This window comes from Myotis davidii, unplaced genomic scaffold (assembly GCF_000327345.1).
Source record: "Myotis davidii unplaced genomic scaffold, ASM32734v1 scaffold113, whole genome shotgun sequence".
NCBI classification, from domain to species: Eukaryota; Metazoa; Chordata; class Mammalia; order Chiroptera; family Vespertilionidae; genus Myotis; species Myotis davidii.
The window spans coordinates 298,860-322,135 of NW_006284356.1; the positions used below are offsets into that span (position 1 = coordinate 298,860).

The 23,276-nt window shown below is 43.2% G+C and overlaps 1 protein-coding gene across 3 annotated transcripts in view; it reads right to left on the minus strand.

The window, feature by feature from the left end:
• The window catches only part of SAP130 (Sin3A associated protein 130kDa), an 81,596-nt gene that overhangs the window by 50,442 nt on the left and 7,878 nt on the right, over window positions 1-23,276 (minus strand). For all 3 annotated transcript variants that reach the window (XM_015571666.1, XM_006754767.2, XM_015571664.1), the window contains exons 3-10: window positions 22,017-22,175; window positions 20,085-20,196; window positions 18,926-19,050; window positions 16,766-16,890; window positions 9,796-9,943; window positions 9,545-9,635; window positions 9,271-9,375; window positions 4,409-4,550 (exon numbers count right to left, since the gene is read on the minus strand). In XM_015571666.1, coding sequence (XP_015427152.1) covers window positions 4,409-4,550; window positions 9,271-9,375; window positions 9,545-9,635; window positions 9,796-9,943; window positions 16,766-16,890; window positions 18,926-19,050; window positions 20,085-20,196; window positions 22,017-22,175 — 1,007 coding nt within the window. The remainder of the gene's footprint in view (window positions 1-4,408; window positions 4,551-9,270; window positions 9,376-9,544; window positions 9,636-9,795; window positions 9,944-16,765; window positions 16,891-18,925; window positions 19,051-20,084; window positions 20,197-22,016; window positions 22,176-23,276) is intronic.

Sequence of the window (23,276 nt, forward strand, 5' to 3'; positions counted from 1 at the left end):
GCAGTAGTGATATCAGGATGCTATGGCAATTGTAACGAGGTATAGCAATCCTGATTTATTCATAACCATGACATGCAACCCCAAATGGACAGATATTGCAAACAATTTACAATGCTGGCAAAAAGTTGCAAACAGACCTGACTTGGTAGCCAGAGTTTTTAATATTAAGCTGAATGCTCTTTTAAATGATATATGTAAATTCCATTTCTTTGGCAAAGTAATAGCTAAAATTCATGTCATTGAATTTCAAAAATGCAGACTGCCTCAGGCTCACATAATATTGATATTAGATAGTGAGTCCAAATTACGTTCCTCTAATTAATTCCCTTTCAATGCGCACGAATTTCGTGCACCGGGCTACTAGTCTAATCTAATAAAAGATAAACATGCAAATTGACCATACCTTCGCTATACCTTAAGCCACGCCCACCAGCCAATCAGAGCGACTATATGAAAAATAACCCAACCAAGATGGCAGCCGGCAGCCACAGAGCTGGAGCGAGCATGAGGCTTGGTTGCTACAGTGATGAAGGAAGCCAAGCTTCCCTCCCGCCCGTCCTGGCTGGCTCTGAGCTCCACTAAAGGCAACAAACTTTCAATTATAGAAGGTAAATAACTCCCAGAACCAAAAAATGAGAAAATAAGGAGAGGCTGGGAGCTTCCATCGCCGGGGTGCTTGGCCAGCCTGAAAACAGCCCTCAGCCCCTCACCCAGACTGGCCAGGCTCCCTAGTGAGGACCCACCACCCTAAAGGGGGTGCGGCCAGCCTGAACACAGCCATAGCCCCTCACCCAGGTTAGCCAAACCTCCATGGGGTGAGGGTCCCCACTGGGGGGGGGCTTGACCAGCTGGCAAACAGCCATCAGCTCCTCACCCAAGCTGGCCAGGCACCCCAGTGGGGACCCCCTCCCTGAAGGGGGTGTGACCAGCTGCAAACAGCCATCAGCCCCTCACCCAGGCTGGCCAGGCACCCCAGCGGGACCCCCACCCTGATCCAGGACATCCTTCAGGGCAAACCATCTGCCTCCCACCCGAGCACCAGGCCTCTGTCCTATGTAATAGAAGGGTAATATGCAAACTGACCCTAACAGCAGAAGGACTGGGAATGACTGGTCACTATTACACACACTGACCACCAGGGGGCAGACACTCAATGCAGGAGCTGCCCCTGGTGGTCAGTGTGCTCCCACAGGGGAAGCTCTGCTCAGCCACAAGCCAGGCTGACAGCTGCCAGAACAGCGGTGGTGGTGGGAGCCTCTCCCGCCTCCTCAGCAGCACTAAGCATGTCAGACTGCAGTTTAGGTCTGCTCCCCGCTGGCAAGTGGACATCCCCTGAGGGCTCCCGAGCTGCCAGAGGGATGTCTGATTGCCAGCTTAGGCCCAATCCCCCCCAGGGAGCGGGCCTAAGCCAGCAGGCGGTCATCCCCTGAGGGGTCCCAGACTGCGAGAGGGCACAGGACAGGCTGAGGGACCCCCACCACGCACACAAATTTTTGTGTACCGGGCCTCTAGTATATATATAAAAGGCTTAAGTTCCCATCTGACCGGTAGCTATGACAAGCACTGACCATCAGGGGGAAGATGCTCAATGCATAAACTGACCGGCTGCAGTGACTTGGCAGTGGTGGTTCTTGGGTGATGCACCCTGGAACCAGAAAGGAGGGAGCCCAATTCCTCATGGGGCCAGGCAATTCCACCTTCAACCATGGGTTATGTTGCTGCTGGGGCACTGCCAGCCCCGAATCTGGTTTACTGCACACTTGCGTTTGTGTTCCACATCCTGTACAACAGCAACTTTGCAGAGTGCCCTCTCACACTCGGGGACCCCTTGGTGGATGTTGGAGAGCCAGTTTCGGCCAGATCCCTGCAGGCCAGACTGAGGGACCCCACCTGGCACAGGGACCCACTCACTCCACAAAAGCCCTTTGAGCCACAGCACCACCTCTGGTGTGGCCGGCCGGGGAGGGACGGCGAGAGGTTGGCTCCAGGGTGTGCCTGGCCTGTCTCACCCAGTCCCGCCCTGTGGCCAACTTCTAATTAATTTCCTTTCAATGTGCACGAATCCATGCACTGGGTCACTAGTTATTATATAAAATTAAATACATCACGATCAAATAAGATTTATCACAGGCAAGTAGGAATGATTCAATATCAGAATTTCTATTGATGTTTTAAATCATATTAAAAATGTACAAAAGAACAATCACTTGAAACTTTGCAAAAGATATAAAAATGGCTATTAATTAGCATTCAATACTTATTTATGATATAAATGTCTAAGAAAGCGGGACAGAAACAAAACTTTGTTCCTCAAACTGAAAACAATATCTACAAAAATTGATTATGAAATTTCAGAGACTTCCCATTTAGGTCAGGAACAAGAAAAGGATGCTCACTATCTCTGCTACATTCAACATCACATTGGAAGTTCAGCCAACAAGAAAAACATAAGTATACAAAATAGAAATGAAAAAAACTCCCTCATTCCTCAAAAACCTGTCCTTATTTGTAGATGAGATAAACATCCAAGTAGGAAATCCAAAAGAACTTCCAACCTTTCAGAGCTAACAGTCATGCTCAGCAGAAAGGATGGACATGGGATACAGGAAAAGCTAGGAGTGCCCCTATGCACCATAATGGGGCAGAACAACTGAAAAGTGACCCGATGCTAAAGTGACTTCCTGTGCAAGTACGCAATGGGGGAGGGGATGGGGTGGAATTAGACGTATAACCATGTGCTAAGTAAAGAGTTTTTAAAATGTTACATACTTCTTGCCTGCTGAAAGAGCCTAGAGAAAACGACAATAAACAGCTAATGCCTATATCTTGGTTTCTAAATGATGAAAGGAACCAGGCTCCTTGGAGAAATGGTGGACTCCAAGATGCTGACAAAGTTCAGGAGGGGCTTGATAATCTTATGGTGGTGGGAAGGGCTGGAATGACCAGGCCATGGCAAAACCACAGGAACTAGTCTGAAGGGGCATCTATGGACCAACCCAGAGAGAATTTGAACATCAAAATGGATGATACTGAGAATGTAGTAATGAACAAAACCAAGTCTATGAGCCTATGCTGTTTCTAAAAAAAAAAAAAAAAAAAAAACAAAAAAATACACAAAATGAATAAATGGGAGAAAATATCTTTATATGAAAATGTCAACTGATAAATGTGAAACAATAGTTAGAAAAAGTCACTATTTTACAACCAACATATTTCAACAAACCTCAACTGATTTAGCCAGGAATCATCGGTAAACAAACTATTGCGTGAAAGTTTATTGGGGGAAAGGATATTTATAGCCTCAAAGTATTTCCACACAGATTACTTAATTAAAAGAAAAACATCCCTTTACAGTAGGAAAATCTGGCAAACATCACATCTTCACTAAATAACTAATGTTGACCTAACTAATAATGAGACAAAAAAATAGCATGAGCTCTCTAATGTAATAGTAGTGATAAGAGCACATCAACCAAGTGGTATTCACTCCAAAAATGCATAGCTTGAATCTAACTATGAGAAAACAATCTGATAAGCCCAAACTGAGTATTCTACAAAAACTGGTCTACCCATATCCTTAAAAAATGTCAATGTATGAAAGAGGATAGAAGGCTAAAAAATTGTTTCAGGGATAACTATACTTTCAAGATTAAGTAAGAATGCCTTTGTTCTTCAGCGATGAAAATGGAAATATTTAGAGTCATAATACTGCAACCTTTACTCTTAAAATAAATTATACAGAGAAACACACAAAACAAAACAAAGGATCCTAAGAGATCAGCCATCAAAAGGAGAATGGCTGAATACAGACATTTTCCTAAAACTAACAGAGAAATAATACAATGTATTATTTTCAGGGAGAAAACCTATATAAATAAAAGGCTAGCCCAGCCGGTGTAGCTCAGCGGTTGAGCATCGACCCAGGAACCAAGAGGTCACCAGTTCGATTCCTAAAAGGGTAATATGCTAAGTATCTGACTGTTGGACTGGTACCTATGATGTGCACTGACCACCATGGAGCAGATACTCAATGCACAGGCATGGAAACATGGAGCAGGCTGATGAATCTAAGACGGAAGGGAGGAGGGCGGGAAGAGATTAACCAAAGATCTTCTATGCATACTAGAGGCCCAGTGCACATATTTGTGCACTGGTGGGGCTCCTCGGCCTGGCCTGCGGGGATTGCGTCGAAACCGGCAGTCCCACATCCCCTGAAGGGTCCCAGATTGTGAGAGGGCACAGGCCAGGCCGAGGGACCCCACTGGTGCATGAATCCGTGCACCAGACCTCTAGTTTAAAAATAAGAGTAAGTACATGCATGCCATATTTGTGGGACATTTTATAATATTGAAAAATCAAAACAATGAAAGACACACTGAGGCAGTATAACTGGCACGTTGCCGCCTACCTATTGTCACTGCGAGTCTCCATGGCTACAGGATTTGGAGAGGCCCGATGTCCTGAGATGGGAATCAGGCTGCTCCTCTCCGTGGGGTAATCAGGCTGGATCCTAGGAGAAGTGTGTGTGATCTGCTGAGGCACCACCTTAGCTACAAAAAGGAAAACCAATGACATCACTGTTCATATGCTTTCACTGTTAAGACAAATCATTCTTGCACAACAATCTTAATGCAAATAGTAATAAGAAGTCTGGATTTTAGTTTTAATCAAAATAAAAAAGAAAGAAGAGTACACAAGTTTCAACTAAAGTAGTTCAATCTAATCTATAATAATAAAAGCGTAATATGCTTATTAGACCAGATAGCTGAACAACCTTCCAAACATCATTCCGGACATCCTTCCAGACAAAGCTGCGGCGGCAGGGGCCGAGGCAGAGGCAGTTAGGGGCGATGAGGCAGGCAGGCAGGCCAGCAGCCCTGGATTGTGAGAGGGATGTCTGACTGCATCCCCCGAGGGGTCCCAGATTGCGAGAGGGTGCAGGCCGGGCTGAGGGACCCTGCCCCTGTGCACAAATTTTGGCAATTTAGATGAGATAAATATATTATCTCATCTAAGCCTAAGCGACCATTAAAACCAGATGGTCGCTATGATGCACACTGACCACCAGAGGGCAGATGTCAATGCAGGAGCTGCCCCCTGGTGGTCAGTGTGCTCCCACAGCCAACCTCCCACAGCCAGCCAACCTCCTGTGACCCCTCCCCCTGGCTGGCTGGCCCCGATCAGGACTGGGCGAAATGGCCCCGATCGCTGTCCAGGCAGAAGGGTCCCACCCGTGCACGAATTCATGCAACAGGCCTCTAGTCCACTAATATAATATATTCACACTGTCAAAGAAGGGTTCAGCATTATTCCTTTAACAAAAATATCAGCAACTAGGCCCCATTCCCCTGACCTGGCTTCTTTGATATCCTTTTTTTGAGGAGAACTTTTTATTTAAAAAATCAAACAAACCATAAAAAAATGAAAATATAGCTATAGAAATGACAAAGACCTTAGATTCTACTCCATAAGTAATTGGGTCCATAAGGAAGTAGCAATGTGGCTAATTAGTACTGAGTAGATAATTTTAATTTCTAAGTCCCAGCTTCCTCATCTCTTAGGCTTTCTCTAGATAACCATTTAATTTTGAATATCCTATGACTTTAAAACCTTACAGCAAAGTCAAAATAAACAACAGAGTTTTCAAATTTAATGTCAGGCTCAAAATTTGCTTTCCTCTACAATTTACAATCAAATTTTGTTCCGAAGGCATAGCTGAACTGGGACATACTTTATGGTTCTTAAGAGACCTATCTGTTAACTCTATGCCTTGAAATTTGCAAATAAAAGCTGTACCTCAGAGATATAGAGCAGGGGTGGGGAACCTTTTCTCTGCCAAGGGTCATTTGGATAGTTATAACATCATTCTCAGGCCATACAAAATTATTAACTTAAAAATCAGCCTGCTAGACTGGCTGGTGCGGCTCAGGGGTTGAGCATTGACCTATGAACCAGGAGGTCACAATTTGATCCCCAGTGTGTGGGGTGTACAGGAGGCAGTTGATCAATAATTTATCTCTATCTCCCATTCCCTTCTTCTCTGAAATCAATAAAAACATATTTAAAAAATTAGTCTGCTATATTTGGTCAAACATAAACTCACCCCTAATGCTTTGGTAGGGCCAGACCAAATGATTTCTCAGGCCTTATTTGGTCCACGGGCGGGACGCTCCCTACCCGCTATAGAGGGACAAAGGTTCCATCTGTGTAAAGACGCAAGTTACACCAGTGACAGGCACATAACCACTAGAGACTAGATGCCCCACACTACCCACAGTGCAATGCATCGAACACCAAAGGTAAGCAGCACAAATCACCATTGATGCCCAGCCGTTTCCTGAGGCAGACAGCCGGAGAAGTTTCTGCAGGATGCCCTGGGTGCCCAATTGGAGCACTGATGATGGCATCTGCTGGCTAAGGCAGAGAGGCACTGTAACGGCACATTCTCCATCAGTCGGAGATAGAGTATTGAGTGGAAAGCAACGAAGCCTTGTTTTTCACTCTTCCCATGAAAGGCAGGAAAAATAATACTTCCAAAGAATGCAGTTATCATTTGTAGGATAACTAAACAGTGGTTCATAAACGTAAACACATCCCAAATTTTAAATCTTTACTTTTTTCTAATTAAAAAAAGCCATATTCTCTATTATTAAAAATAAATAAAATTTAAGGAAAAATATAATGCAGAAATCATAACTTGGCCATACTGCTACCTCCAAAGATAAATTCGTTTTCTGAATGCTGTGACTGACTCTGCTTTGTATATTCTAAGACACTGGCATGTGTGGGCCAGAGAAGGAGAAAACCAGTATGGTCATCTACTGAGGATAAGCATTCATTAGAGGAGAAAACCCTATGTTCATTGTTAATCATTTTTATTCCTGACCCAATATATTCTTATTAGAAACAATGGCTGAATTCAATATTTAATCTCACCTGGAAAAAACCACTTAGGTCATTTAATATATCCCCTAGACCTAAACTTGAAGATCAATGCTCTAGGTTTAATGTCAAGTTTTCCTTCTCAACCTTTGTACAGGGATCCTATTATGATATAACAAAAAAGTATTTGGGTTACTATAAAAGAGGAAAACAAAACTAGAGCATAAACCCAATTGAACTTAGATGAAACCAATCACATTAAGGTGGCAGATGTTAAATGTTCTGGTATTTCTGTCAAATGATTTTCATATCTAGAATTCAGTAAATGGTTAAAATTAAAAAATAAATGAGCTTGGTAGATATAGAATATAGTAATATAGTAACTTAGGACAGGTATAAAGTTGCTAGTTTTAGCAAAAATGTATCATAGTTCTGTCTCCTGGTACTTTTACTTAAAATTTTTATTTATTGATTTGAGAGTGTGTGGGAAGGAAGGAAGAAGAGAGAAAGGGTGGAAGGGAGATAGAGAAAAAGAGAGAGAAACATCAATTTTGTTGTTCCACTTACTCGTGCATTCATCGGTTGGTTCTTGTATATGCTATGACCAGGGATCGAACCCGCAACCTTGGTGTATTGGGACAATGCTCTAACCAATGAGAGACCAGACCATCTCCTGGTACATTTATGAGGTGACTTCCACTGTGATTTCTTAGGAAGATACAGTGACATGAATAAGAACTAATCTCAAAATAATTTTTCAGAGGGATCAAGAGAAAACCAAAGCGCCCCTATAAGATACACTGCCCCCTCTTTACTGGTCTGATTTTCTTCACAGCTGTGGATTCCCTCGTGAGACTCTGGACTGAAAACATGAAAAGAATGGGCTGGGCTCTGAAGTTCCAGCTGAGGATAACTGCCGACAATGGCAAGTATAGCCAGACACTGGTTTGACACGAAAATATGGAATTATCAATGATCTTTCCAATAACAGCGCATTACTGCTGAAACCAGACACATGTAACAAACTTCTTTTCACAGAAGAGAAGTGAACTCCAGAGGGACATGAGAGAAGTGTGGTGGCAGGCTGGAGTGAGCAGTGATAGGAGAAAGAGCCAGCAGCAGCGTCCTCTCGGTTACCAGTCTTGGGAGGTGGGGGGGTGCTTAGTACCAATTTAGGGCAGGCACAGCCCAGTTACCTGAAAGAGGAGTAAGGGTTTCCTGGGTTACCATTATTCTGAAAAGTATCCTCAAAGTTTGGTAGGAGGACCGTGCAGCTGCAGTCTGTCTCGCATGTGCAAAGAGCAAGCAGGGAGAAGAGCAGCCAGGTTATTATATGTATGGGTGGGCAGCCACATCTCTGGTCTGGCCACTAGACCCTGAGGCCCCACGGCTCAGCATGTGAGCATGCCATCTGATAGAACACAGTCTGACTTTGGGGGGGAAGGACAGGCGGGGGGGGACGGGATGGCATGCTCATCATGCTGGCCGGAGGTGAAGCTAACGCTAGAGCTAAAACCTGCAGCCAGAGGACTAGCGAGAGCAGCCTCACAGGCCACAGTCTGTCTGGGAGCCTGTGAGAGTGAGAGCAGCTCCTAGGATAGAGGCTGGCAACCTGCAGCCCGAGAGCCAAATGCTGCCTGCTGCCCGCTTCCGTGAGGCCTGCGCTAAGCAAGGCCTACGAATTGAAGTGGCTAAGGGAGAAGCATTTTGTGACACTTAAAAATTATATGAAATGCAAATGTCCACGTCCAGAAAGCCCCTGTGCACACTGGCCACCAGCGAGCAGCTGGGGCAGAGACATAGGAGGCCTGCACCGCCTGCATCTACTCTCTGGCCCTGCTATTCAGGACGTTGGCCAGGCCCTGCCAGAAACCTTTCAGAGATGTTTAAAATATTCAAAGTATACAGTATTTAAAAGGGGGAATAATGAAGCCTAGAAGAAACTTTAAGACAGTTATCAAGTGTTTTGAGGCAGCACTTCAACGAAAGCCTACGTTTAGCTGTCTTCCCACTACTGTCACCCAGAGATTTCTCCTGAACAACCCATCAGTTCTCCTCATTTCAGATCTCTGCTTCTTGCTGGCTTTTCCTGTTGCTTTCATGCTAGTAAATTTATTTCTTTAAAAGGTACACATAAAAAGAGTAGTTTGATGCACAAGAAAGTTAAAAGTAGAGTTAGTTTACTTTGAGCTCTCAAAGATTATTATTCCTTTCTCCCTACCGTCATGCCAAATCTGTACAACAAATAATATTAAAAGTTAAATTCACTGCTACTTTGAAAATCAACAACTAAAAGAAAAATCAATACTATCCATCCATAAGAAGAGTTGGTCAGAGGGGCTGAAAAATCCCTTTGAAACTCCTGTCTGAAGGGTGTATCACACTTACCAACTGGGATGTTTGAGGTGGTCACAGCAGTAGCATGGGATGAATGGGAGGGCACTGTCATGGTAACAATTGTACTCGTGGGGGCTTGTGTGTGTGACACAGATCCTAAAAAGGGAGAAAAAAGGAAAATTCTTCAACATTTGCCCCTCTGAACATTATAGATTCTCAAAAACCTGAGACAAGCTCTTGGGAAAAGTTAATTTTCATAGCCTACTCTTTCAGCGAGGAGGGAAAATGAACCGGGCAGAAAGCAAGAGCAGGGCTGCTGACTCACCGGCTGTGGTCGCTGAAGAGATTGTGTTGGTCGCCAAAATAGGTGCCACTGTCGCCGCAGCTACTGGGGTGCCCGTGCTGAAGATTGTTTTCTGTGGGGAGACCCAGAACAGAGAGTCACAGACAAGCATCTGCCACTCCATCTAGTTCAGAAGCAACCACTGCCTTCAGTATTGCATGTGCTTCGCGACTTTTGCAGTCCTCACTTGAACCATAGCAGAAGCACGCAGACGGTTCTCCCCGCTGGTTTACCTGAGCCATGGTGTGAAGCTGCTGCTTTGGTGTCCCTAAGGCAGGGTGCGAGGGCAGTGTGATTCTTGTTGCTGCGTCCCGTGACTGGGGGGGGCGCTGAATGCTGATGGCCGCAGATGGTGGGTGCTGGATAGACAAAGCTGGCCGACTGAAAAGACAGACAGACGTGATCTTTAACTTGTCTCCAGACACAGCTCAGGCACCGACGCCACTTACTCCCTGGTACTTACTCCCTTGAATTTTAGAGAGAGTGGAAAGGAAGGGGGAGGAAGGAAAAAGGGGGAGAGAGAAGGAGGGGGGGGCGGGAGGGAGGAAGGGAGAGAGAGAGAGAGAGAGAGAGAGACACAAACATGGACCCAAGAGACACATGGACTGTTAGCCCCCCATGTTGTGTCACGACCAGGGCTGGGGATTGAACCTGCAACCCAGGTGTGCACCCTTGACAGGGAATCAAACCCACGACCTTTTGGACGGTGGGCCAATGCTCTAACCACTCAAACACTAGCCAGGGAGAGATATATTTTTTCAGAAGTCTGTGAGGTCCATTGTCAAACCAGTAAAGTAAATGGCCCACCAAGTTTCTCTTCTGAAACTGTGAGCCCCATTTCAAAAGCAATCAACATGTAACATGACCTGAAGAAATTAAACCTAGGTCATTCTCAGCACCCTCCATATAGTTAAATCAAAGCTCTATGACAATCTCAAGGAAGCATCTATATATATAATAGGCTAATATGCTGTGTCCCTCCACCCGTCCGACCGGTTGCTATGGCACACACTGACACCAGGGGCAGACACTCAATACAGGAGCTGCCGTGACACGCACTTGCCATTTACAGAAATGGCAGTGTGGACCTGGCGCTGACAAAGCAACACTTGGTTTCCTATAAGTAGAACACAGGCCCAGCCACCACCTTGGAGTAAAACCCACCAAATCGCAGCCGATGCTGCCGAGACCCACAAATTGTGGCCCACAGTGCAGCACAGCCCGGAAACGGTCACTGTGGGCCCCACGTAGCAATGCCCGGCTTCCTCTCCCTAGCAATTAGCCACCTTGCAGTTTCTTCAGCCCAGAAACACGACTTGCTTTGTAGCCAGGTACAAACATTTCACACTTTAACCAAATATCTGTGAAGCTTTTTCTCGTGCCTCATCTCATCTGACCCTCACAGAAGTCCTGGAGTATGTAAATAGGAGACTCGGCAGAATCCTATTTTCTTTTCATTAGCTGGAAAATGGAGGTTTAGAAAGCTTAGAAACTTGACCCGACTGAAAAGAAGAAATGGTGGACCTTGAAAATGACTTCAGGTTTTCTCACTGCACAGATTATAGTCAAACATTGTTGCAGTTACATGTTTTACCCTTTGTTCTCCCTGTGTGATCTACAATAATAATCTTCTTCATGTTGATATTTACTGCTGTGCTGCTGACAATTACCTGAAAGAGAAGTTGGGGTGCTTCACTGGGCTGGAAGGAGGTTAGCTATATCAGAAGCAGGTCTAATTAAGCAAGTTCATTCTATATCTATAAAAGGCTAAGCTTGCCAAAACCGGTTTGGCTCAGTGGATAGAGCGTCGGCCTGCGGACTGAAGGGTCCCGGGTTCGATTCCAGTCAAGGGCATGTACCTGGGTTGCGGGCACATCTCCAGTGGGGAGGGTGCAGGAGGCAGCTGATCGAAGTTCCTCTCTCATCGATGTTTCTAACTCTCTATCCCTCTCCCTTCCTCTCTGTAAAAAATCAATAAAATATATTTAAAAAAAAAAAAAGAAAGAGCAGTGATACATAACATGCAAGATTATGAAGGATAAACAAGATTTATTAATTCTTTTTTGGAACTACGTCACTACTAGTAGAATCACTACAAACGTTATCACTTTCTACATCAGAGTCAGTATTCAAGGTGCCAAAATAAAACTCTTCATCGTTACTTTCAGATTTGCAGTACACTTCTTTTGGTAACTTAATTTTTGCCATTTTGGAGTATTATTTTGAAGTAACAAGCGAGAATGCCTAATTACAGTTAAACGTAATTTGTAAAACTTTATTTGAAATTCTGCGAAGTATCTCTGAAGCTTGTCGATTTCTTCACTCTCAAAAGGCAACTGACTCGCCACAGTGTTTTGCATGGAGAGTGTGGAACGACCGCGCTTGTTTATATTGAGTTTCAATATCTCTGACTTGTCGGGGCAATGTTTTGGTTCATGACAAGGTCGCTTAGACACTTAAAAGCTTTCAGAGAAATTATGAACTGATACATGAATGAATAGAGTTAAGATTCGTACGGTTCCTTGCTGTCGTGGCTGAGAGCAGACATACGACCGGAACGGTAAAAAAGCTTTGGCGGCTGAGAGTAGATGAACGACTACAAAGGGTTAAAGCTCTCGCTGGCATCAATTGCATGCACGTGTTTCCATCTGTCATTGTCAATCATGAATTTGGTTGACACTTTTATTATAGAGAAAGAGCAAATAGTGATATTAAAATAAGATGTGCAGGAGGCAGCGGGTCGATGTTTCTCTCTCATCGATGTTTCTAACTCTCTATCTCTCTCCCTTCCTCTCTGTGAAAAATCAATAAAATATATATTTAAAAAAAAAAAAAATATTTCTTCTAATTAATTGCCTTTCAATGTGCACAAATTCGTGCACCGGGCCACAAGTTACTGTGATAAACACACTGTGCTCTATGGAGAAAGCTAAAGATACACACCAAGGTTTTCACTGTTATCAGGGAAGATTACAGACAACCTTGATTCACAGCAGCTTAACCTGTGACACCTGAAGTACTGAAACCCCTGCCCTACAATTTTACACCATTTCTTACCAAATGATAATAAATTATTTGTGACTGTCTAATGATTTAAAAGGTTACCAATGCAAATGTCAGATTAACTGGCAACAAGTGACTGAAACTCAACAACAGCAAGAACACTTAACAGGATACCAAAGTCAGCAGAAAGAGAGAGCAAAAATGGGGAGACAAAAAAACAAACAAACCCAAAGGAAAGAAAAGGAGAAATCGCCAGAAAAGTACTAAATGAATCAGAGGCATGCCAATATGTCAGAAAAAGAATTCAGGTAAGGGTCATATAATTCATGAACCAGATGGATGAGAAAATCAACAACCTATGCAAGAACCAGGAAGAAATAAAGAATGATATAGCTACAATAAAAACCTCCATGGAGCCAAAACCGGTTTGGCTCAGTGGATAGAGCATCGGCCTGCGGCCTGAAAGGTCCTGGGTTCGATTCCGGTCAAGGGCAGGTACCTGGGTTGCGGGCACTTCCCCAGTGGGGGATGTGCAGGAGGCAGCTGATCGATGTTTCTCTCTCATCGATGTTTCTAACTCTCTATCTCTCTCCCTTCCTCTCTGTAAAAAATCAATAAAATATATTTTAAAAAAAACAAAAAACCTCCATGGAAGCGTTCAACAGTAGACTAGGAGAAGCAGAGGGCAGAATTAGCAAATTAGAAGACAGGGATGCAAAATCCTCCCAATCTGAACTGAAATTGGAGAAAAAAATCAAAAGACAAGATACAAAATTAACACCCACAACCTATGGCTTTTTATACATCAATAATGAACTCTACATAAAGAGAAACTAAAAAAACAATCCCATTTACCATTGCGACAAAAAAATTAAGATACCTAGGAATAAATTTAACCAAGGAGGTAAAGGACCTGTACTCAGAAAATTACAGGGCACTGAAAAAAGATATATGGGAAGACATGAACAAATGGAAGAATATACCATGTTCATGGATTGGCAGAATCAACATCATTAAAATGGCCATACTACCCAAAGCAATCTATAGGTTCAATGCAATCCCCATTAAAATACCAACGCCATACTTCAAAGACTTAGAACAAATTCTCCAAAAATTTATATGGAATAAAAAAGACCCCGAATAGCCACAGCAATCTTGGGAAAGAAGGACAAAGTTGGAGGGATCACAATACCTGATATCAAGCTATAATATAAAGCCACTGTTCTCAAAACTGCCTGGTACTGGCACAAGAACAGACATATAGACCAATGGAACACAACAGAAAACCCAGAAATTGATCCTTTGGTTGATCTCTTACCCCCTCAACCACCTCCTTCCCATGCAGATGCTGAAGAAAAATTTCACACACCAAAAGGTCAGTCTGGAACCAGCTTTTGGCCCCGAGGCAGGGTGGAACAGGAACCCCAACCTGCTCTAAATTAGCTGTGGCTGTCCCTGTTCAACTCCACAGGATCCTATAAGCCCCTCTTTTTTTAAAAAAAAAAAAAAATTATTGTTGAAAGAATTATATATATATATCCCGTTTTCCCCCACTGGTCCCCTCTTGCCTGCCCCAGGCCCTCACAGGCCCATTGTCTGTGTCCATGGGCCATACATATATGCAAACAAGGTCCTTGGTTGAGTACCTCCCCTCTCCGCCCTTCCCACCTTCCCTCTGAGATGACACACTCTATTCCATGCCTATAAGCCCTTCTCGGAGAAAGTAAGAGAATTTCATTCCACCAAATAATGAAAAACAACAAAATAATCAAATACTGATAGAAAAGATTGAATCATTTAACAGCCACCTACTACTTAAATTTTTATTTTAACTTTCCTTCTTTTTCTGTCTTGAATCAGTTTAATCATCATTGGCTTATCTGCTCTTTGGGAATTTGGTAGAATTCAGTAAAATAATCTGGGCCTGTTACTTTTCTGGGAGATAGTACTTCAAAATTTTATTCTATTCAGTCTATGGAAAATGGTCTGCTTAAATTTTCTATCTCCAGAATTCAAAGGGAGTTAGATACTAGAAATTTATCACATTTATGTAAGTAGAAAAATCATCTGATCATTAGGGTTTTTGTCTGTTTCACTAATGTATTTCCAGTGTCTAGAGCACTGACTGGTACACAAATATTTGTTGTATGAATGAATGCTGAAACAATCTGACAAAATTCAATGTCCATTTTTTATTAAAAACTCAATATACTAGAAAAAATAGATGCTCCAATAACACGGGGGAAAAAACCCCACTTTAGCCCTAGTTTTCACTGTATACATATTTATGCCTTTGAGTTTCAACATACCATCTGAATCTATTAACTTTTTAAAGGTAATATAAAGTTAAAATGATTACTCAGAGTCTATTTTACATTGGGTAGTTGTGTCTCTTTGTACCTCAGGCAATATGTTAAATTACTGAAGAAGTAACGTGTCCTCATTTTATTGAAGAGGGGACTAAAAATGAGGGAAGCTGAGAAACTTGCCTTATGTCACACAGTTAGTAAATGATAGAGCTAATAGGCACTATCATTTACTAGCTGAGTTCTAGGCACTATTCTGCATTTAAATGTTATTTTCTTCAGTTTGGTTAGACCCTATCACTCTATTGATTTCTCCTGAATAGACTCAGATACCTCACACATTTAATTGTAGGCCAATGACTTCCAAATCCATTCTCTCTTCAACCACCTGTTCACCATAGCCATTTGATAGTCCTCGAGAAACCCGGTAACCTAAAATACAACCTTCTTTCTAAATTTGCTTTCTTGTCCTTGTTTCCTCTCAATGTACTTGGTCTGGCAAGAAGAAGTTCAGGCAGAGTCCCAGACTCCCCACTGTTCTAGTCTCTCCTGCCTCCACCTGGTAATGGAGTTTTATGGGGAGTCTCTAGTTTTTGACAGCTCTATTCCTCATACCTACTACTCCTTCTTTCCTTTAGTGAATCACTTTGTGTTTCTAATGCCAAAGGTTTTCCCTGGCATCCACAGAAGCAATGACAAATCAAGAAAGACCACCGGAACTTCATCTTTAGTAAAATCACATGTGTCCTCCACCTCATCTCTGAATATATATCCTTACCTTCCTGCTCTAATGAATCTTGGTTCTCCTGTGAACACTTCATCCCCTACAGCTCTCTCAACTGGGAGCTATTTTTCCCTCATAAACCTCTAGCCAAACTATATTGTCACCCTAAATTTTCTACTCCAGAACTCCTCCCTGGCTCCAAAGTCGTATATTATCCTATCTCAGTATCTCCACTTGGATGCTCAGAAGTCAATACAACCTTAAAATACCCAGAACCAAAGTCTGGACTTCCTCCCCAAAACTTATCCCCCCACTGTTCTCCATTTGAAGTTAATGCAACTCTACCCTCCTAGCTGCAAGCCCGACTAGTGCTGGCATAATCCTAACTCTTTTCTTTCTTCCACAGTTCTCTATGCAATTCCTCCAAAATCCTCTTGACTATCTTAAAAAATTCTATTCAGAATCTAAACCATGCCTTTTTACCCCCAACAATCATCTCTTGGATTTCTGCCATGCCTTCTAAACAATTCCTGTTTCCAACTTTGCCTCTCTAAAGCCTCCTCTATCCAGTAACCAGGCTGATCCTACTAAAACTTCAGATCATGGCACTGTCCTGCTCACACTCCATTAAGGCTCTCCACGGACGCCCAGCAAAGTCCAAATTGCAGTGTAGGCCACAATACCCTACGTGGTTTGGGAACCCTGTAAACTACTAAAATAATCTCCTGCTGCTCCTTTTATGGGCAAACATATCCTGTCTCAGGACCCACCATAGAATGCTCTCAGCCCAACAGCCATATGGTTTACTTCATCACATCTTCTCAAATGTATTCAACAAAGCCCTCCCTGGTCACCTTATGAAAAATTAAGCCCCCTGTAGTACTTACTCTATCACTCCTAATGTCATTCACCCTACCTAATTTTCCCCAAAAACGTTTTTCATCATCTAAAGAAGTATACGTATATATATATATTTATTGTGTCTCCAAACCCTAAAAATAGAAACTCTGAGGCAGGAATTTGTCTTATCCTCAGTAATTAGAGCACCAAATAGCTCATTTTAAAAAGGACTCAATAAGTATGGAGTCAGAAAAAGGCATTAAGGATGGAAACGAAAAACTGAGAGAAGGAGAAGGAAGAATGGCTTGATCATCAAACCCCCAAACATACCTAAGTGCTGAATCAGTAGCATGTGCTGCTGTTGTAGTAATGACTGGAGACTGAGCTCTGGTGGCTGAGACAGTTGCTACCACAGCAGGAGGGATGGTATTAGAAGTCGTCACAGGTGGACGAGACTACCAAGGTAGAGAAAAAAATATTTCACTTAAAACAAAAATCAAAATAAAATAGTAAGCCAAACACTAAAAGTACACTTTGAAACTTGGGCCTTCAAGTAAGCATGTTTATGTCCTATCCTTACTAAGGAATTCTCTTTTTGGATATGCTGTTATACAAGAGTCAGAATTATAAAAAAGAAATCCAATTTTGGTTGGATAAAACACAAGTCCCTTCTTTCTAAGCACAACTGGATTAAAAATTCTGTCCTACTATCAGTGTCAGTACAAATTGGACTGAACCTTTCAGATCCAGATTTCCCACAGGTCTGCTGTTGGCCCTGGTGCAGACATTTTACACTGCCATGCAACCAGTGCTGTCCACAGAGGGCCTCCTCAGCCACTGGACAGAGTGGCTGACCCTCAGGGCATCCACGTCAGCGTACTAAAGGCAAACATACAGTGGCGGCATTCTTGCTGGCCAAAATTCAGTGCCCAGATGCTCTCTGGAGGCGTTCACACGGACACACTCCCCTTACCGCTACATGTGTGTAAGACCTTCCACCTGACAACTGAGCTCCACACTGGCTTCCCCTGCTTGTCCACTGTCAATTCTTCCATTCATCTGAGCTCCTCTCAGTGTTACCTCTTTTTTGACCTCATTACATATACTTAAATCTGAAAACTCTGCCCATTCTTTTTTTTAAAAAGTCACAATATTTTTTATTGATTTCAGAGAGAGGAAGGGAGACGGAGAGAGAGAAACATCATGATGAGAATCATTGATCGGCTGCCTCCTGCATGCCACCTCCTGGGGTTTGAGCCTGCAACCCAGGCATGTGCCCGTGATCGGAATCGAACCGTGACCTTCTGGCTCATGGGTCAATGCTCAACCACTGAGCCGCACAGCCAGGCAAACTCTGCCCATTCTTGATCTCTGTCCTTCACCTTCCAACCTCTTACCTATGTGCCTACGGTGACAGCTTGTTTTACACAAGAGCTGCTTCACTGTCTTCCCCATTTGGGTCTCCTCCTCCTCCAATTCCCCCACAATGCCACATACCCTCCTGGGGGGGCTAATCATTTTCCAAACGTTTTGTCAGCCAGCAAGGTCTTTCATTTGTTTAATTAGAAAGCTCTAGGCTGGACATGTACTACCCAGGGTCCTAATCAGCACTTTTCCTTATTGTTTTAAACCTGTTTTGATACATATTACCAATCTGGTCCCCAAAAGCATTTCAATTTCTACCTCCTACATGTAATTCAGCTACGTTAATCTTTCACAGATACTTGTCTGACCATACATTACTCTATTCAAAAAACTTAAGTAGCAACTCTGCAGCGTACAAAATCAAGTTTTCACTCCATATCTTAAGAGTTCTGATTTGAGTCACCACAATATCACTTAATCATGCATTATACTTCAGTAGTACTGAGACTGCAAATTTCCTTGAAAAGAAGCTGAAAAGCATACACAGACTGTTTTCCTAAAAAAGTGCACATATGTGCATAAAACATTCAGGGGTTCAAATGAGAGCCGCTCAGTTCTAACTGCCTTTACTAATAAGCATTGTCTATCATCTTCCCTGTCTTCCCTGCCACTGTTCATTGTATTGTCCCCTCACTTCTCTGAATCCCCATGACCACACTCATCCTAACAGAAAGCCTTGCCCTGGCCAGTGTGGCTCAGCTGGTCGGAGTGTCATCTCGTGCACCAAAAGGTTTCAGGTTTGATCCTGGTCAGGCACATACGGGAGGCAACTGATGCATGTCGCTCTCACACTGATGTTTCTCTCTTTCTCCCTTCCTTTCTCTAAAATCAGTAAAAACATAAATCCTCGGGTGATGATTTAAAAAAAAAAAAGCGAATTTTCTTTACTACCTTTTCTAAATTCTTACAGAGGATCAGACACTGTATACAATTCAACCTTCCCTACATCTTCCCAAGTAGACTGAAAGTCACTTGAGGGCCAAGGACGCTCACTGTGCCGAACAGAAGAGTGACTCCGAGTAGGCATTCACACTTCCTGGCTGACTCCCCACACCCTACACGCACCTGAATTGGCTGGTGAATGATGTGCTGGACTGCTGATGGAGCTGCTGCTGCATTTGGCAACTGGGAAGTCGGCCTCAGGACTGTGGTTACTTTAGAACTAGACATCACAGCAGCAGCTGCTGCACCTGGAGAAAGTTTTTTTTTATTAGTAGACTCAAAATTTAAATAGTTCTCATTATATTCCTTGCGAATATAATCAGAATTTCTAAAACTCAATGTCAGTATTCAGTGGAAATTCTTCCTACTTCATCACATAGAAAAATAAGAAAATGTGCACTCAAGGGCTGAGATTTAACAAGTTTATTGATCTGTATTGCTTCTTGAAAGACATTCTTAAATGAAATTGGCTGCTTTTTTGTTATTTTTTAGCTGCAAGTATGTAGCAATGAAGCAGTGGGTAGCCTGGTTGGTGCCACCGCTGATGCAGGCCAACGCTCCAACAGTCTAAGCACCAGACCGACAGGGAGAGTTCACTGGGTCCACCACTGCCTTTGCACCATCAGTGCAAATGCCAACACTGTGACAAGGCGGACGATGTCTTAGTATATTCATGAAAACAGCTTCCATCTTACACAGATGCCTTGCCACCTGTGAGCCTCACCCTGTGGGTGAGTTACGTTAAGACAGAGTCAACCTGATTTTGTATTTGTTAATCTAATTTTGCAAACAATGATTTTATACTCTCCATTAGAAGGTAATAATTTTTGACCAAGTAGTTGAGGAAACTCATTAAATTTAGTAACTCATCACCGATTTGAACTTAACTGTACGAATAAATTCATCTTACTGCTAAGGGAGTAGAAAATTTTGGTTAACTGTTATCACTAAACTTTAAACACATAGGAATTAGTATTTGCAACTAATCAGTATTTGTATTTGCAATTTATTAAAAATAAGACCATATTTAGGCTATCATAGCCTTGAGGAGTTCATTAAAAAGGACATTTTTTAGACATTAAAAATCTAAAGTGCTTTAAGTTTACACACATGTACACATACTTGTATCTTTAACATGTACATACTGGATGATGCTAAAAACATATACTGCACTAATTTCTGCTGTCTTGGAATGCGATTAAACTGATTCCGGATATGTTTTGTGTCTCCTACCAAACGTATATTGTATTTCGAGAATTTGAACAAAATGTGCAGACTTTACCTCGAGGTAAATGAGAAGCTCCAATGTGTAGAGGGGGCCCAGGAGCACTGCTGCGGATAATGGACATCTGCACATTGGTGGTCATGATGTGATGCAGGTTACTGGGATGGCCCTGCAACGGACAGGCTGCAATGTCATCTACCTGCTTAGACGTAGCACCTGTTGCTTAGACGTTGCTTCTGGGAAGTCAGCTGTCTCCAAATGTGGACCAGGTTGCTCCTTTCAGATAGGGTATCGCCCAGGGAAAGGACAGTGAGCTCTTCCCCATAGCACACTGCACGGTGGCCTGTGCTGGCAGGCATGGTGAGTGACTGCAAGAACACACCCACCAGCTAGACCCTGGGACAGATGGCACAACTGACTGGCCACTTTTGGACACTCTTCAGTATTAGTCCTTCAGGCTTGTTTTCTGTCTTGGCCAAAAGCTTATTTTTCCTGTTCTCACCATATCCTTCCCATGCCACTGCAGTCATCCATTCTTTATGCTTTGTTTCTAAGTAAATGTCAATTAGCATCAAGCAAGCACTTCCCTACCAGTTCTCCAGCTCACCCTCAAACACCCCTTCCTCAAATCCTCCCACCCAATGCCAGTGCTTCTCAAGAGTGTGTGTGTGTGTGTGGCGGGGGGAGGGCTGAGCGGGGGGTGGAAGGGGTAACTTCTGGGTTCTGGGAGTACTCAGCAATGGGACAAAAGTAAAACACAATGCATCTTTTTGGAATACCAATTTTGTTTCTTGAAAACTTAAAGGGATAGTTTTGAGATTTAGTTTTTATCCATTGGTAATTTAAAATATTTAAGTAAATCAAATACTACATATATTATGATAAGGATTACCTTTTCAAAAAAAAAATTTATCCGAAACTGGTTTGGCTCAGTGGATAGAGCGTCGTTAAAACACAAGACTTCAAGACCTGGCCAGTTTGGCTCAGTGGATAGAGAGTTCACCTGCAGACCAAAGGGTCCCAGGTTCGATTCCAGTCAAGGGCATGTACCTGGGTTGCAGGCTCCTCCCTGGCCCTGGCCCAGGCCCTGGTCAGGGCACATGCAGGAGGCAACAAATCGATGTGTTTCTCTCATCAATATTTCTGTCTTTCCCTCTCTCTTCCATGCTCTCTAAAATCAATGGAAAACCTTGGGTGAGGATTAAAAAAAAACAAAAACACACACATACCAAAAACCCCCACAGGACTTAACCCCTTGAGTCCCGGGGAGCGTGATCCGCACTCCCCCTGTCTTTCGCCAAAAGTGCCGGGAGCGCTGTCAAAGCTTCGAAATGGCGTCCAGTTCTAAGTCTGCTTTTACTAGTGATGATGATATTGCTAAATATGTCAATGTAGTAAAGGTTTCCTTACGTTTTTGAACATGTAACTTCATTTGCTTGCGATTCATAATTTTTTTCCTAAACTGCTGTAAAATCAGAAAAAATGCCTTGGCAATTTTAGCAGAGTTCCTAGGATATTGGCTGGCACTCACAGGGTTAAAAATAAATAACTGTTCGTGATTGGTGGGCTCCTTGGGAGAACCCGCCAGTCACTCAAGAGATACACATTTGCTGTCCTCAGAGCAAAACCCAGAAAAGCACGACTGCTGTGGGAGTTGTCAACCCACCCAGACTCTGAGCTACAGCCAAGCACAAGGGGCTCGGAGCGCAAGGACACGGGCTGTCTTATCCAGATTTGTGCCCCAGGGAAGGTGGTGCTTCACACATGGCAGATCTCAGTATCTACTGGCTAAATGACAAAGACCCCTGTGTGTATTGGTTTTATTCACTGTAGCTACTTCTCTCTCAAATCTACCGTCTTCCTCTTGCAGATATAAATGACTTTATTTTTTACTTAGTACAGTGCCTAATATACTGCTGGCATTCAATAAATAATGATAAACAGTTGGGCATCTCAGTTTGAAAATCAGTAGATTAAGAAGGAAAAAACCTGTTGTCCACTGATTGTTGCCACGGGAATGGCTGAGGCCTGCGGGAGGCTGCTCTCCATGGTAACTGTGACCTGGCCTGGGGCCTTGGGAGGCAGTGACAAGGTAGAAGGTGGAGCAGGAGCAATGGGGCGGCTCGGCATCGTGGGCTTCGGAGGCGGCTGCCAACAGAAAAGCACACGAAACATGATCAGTGACATTTGACTAGCAATGTGTTTCCTTCTCAAGTTCAAAGTACACAAGTCCACCCTGGAGAGTGCCAGGAAAGATGCCAGAAGCCTTATATGTTTTCTCTCGCATCATCATAGCGTTTCCATTGGAGTATTAGCATTTCCACTGTACAGATGAGGAAACATGCAAAACAAGTCTAAGTCATTTGCTCAAAGCCACACACAGAGCAACAACTGGAACGGGAATAAAGCCCAGATCTGTATGGCTCACAGCCTACATTCTTCTATACAACGTTGCCTCCCCCAAGGTTGAGCAGAAATAAACAAAACTCACAGTAACTGAAACATAACTACAAGGCAATATACAAGGCAATATTCTCCTGTATCTCCAAATTAGCAAGCTATTAAAATAAAGCCTTAGGCCCTAGCTGATTTGGTTCAGCAAACAGAGCATCGGCCTGCGAACTGAGAGGTCCCAGGGTTGATTCCAGTCAAGGGCACATGCCCAAGTTGTGGGCTCGATCCCCAGTGTGGGGCGTGCAGAAGGCAGCTGATCAATAATTCTCTCTCATCACTGATGTTTCTCTCTCTGTCTCCCTCTCTCTCTTCCTCTCTGAAATCAATAAAAATATATTTTAAAAAACAAACAAAAAACCCCTCACACACAAAAAATGAAACCTTGGCCCTGGCCAGGTGGCTCAGTTGGCTTGGAGTACCCTCCCGTCCACTGAAAGGGTGTGGGTCCAATTCTCCATCAGAACGCACAATTAGGTTGTGGGCTTAATCTCCAGTCAGGACATGTATGGAAGGCAACCAATTGATGTTCCCTCTCACATGGATGTTTCTCTCTCTCTTTCTCTAAAAAAGATCAGTAACCATATCCTTGGGTGAGGAATAAAACCAAACCAAACCTTGGAGAAGAGTGCCACTCCAAGATAAAAACTGAGTTAGCATGTCAGTAACTTGAATAAAATCAATGTCAAATGAGTACTGGAAAAGTTCCTGTGATGCCAACTGCTCAGCCGCACAAGACTAGACACTGCAGAACAGCAGAACTCGGAGTTCCAGAGAAGAGCTGAACTGATAGGTCAA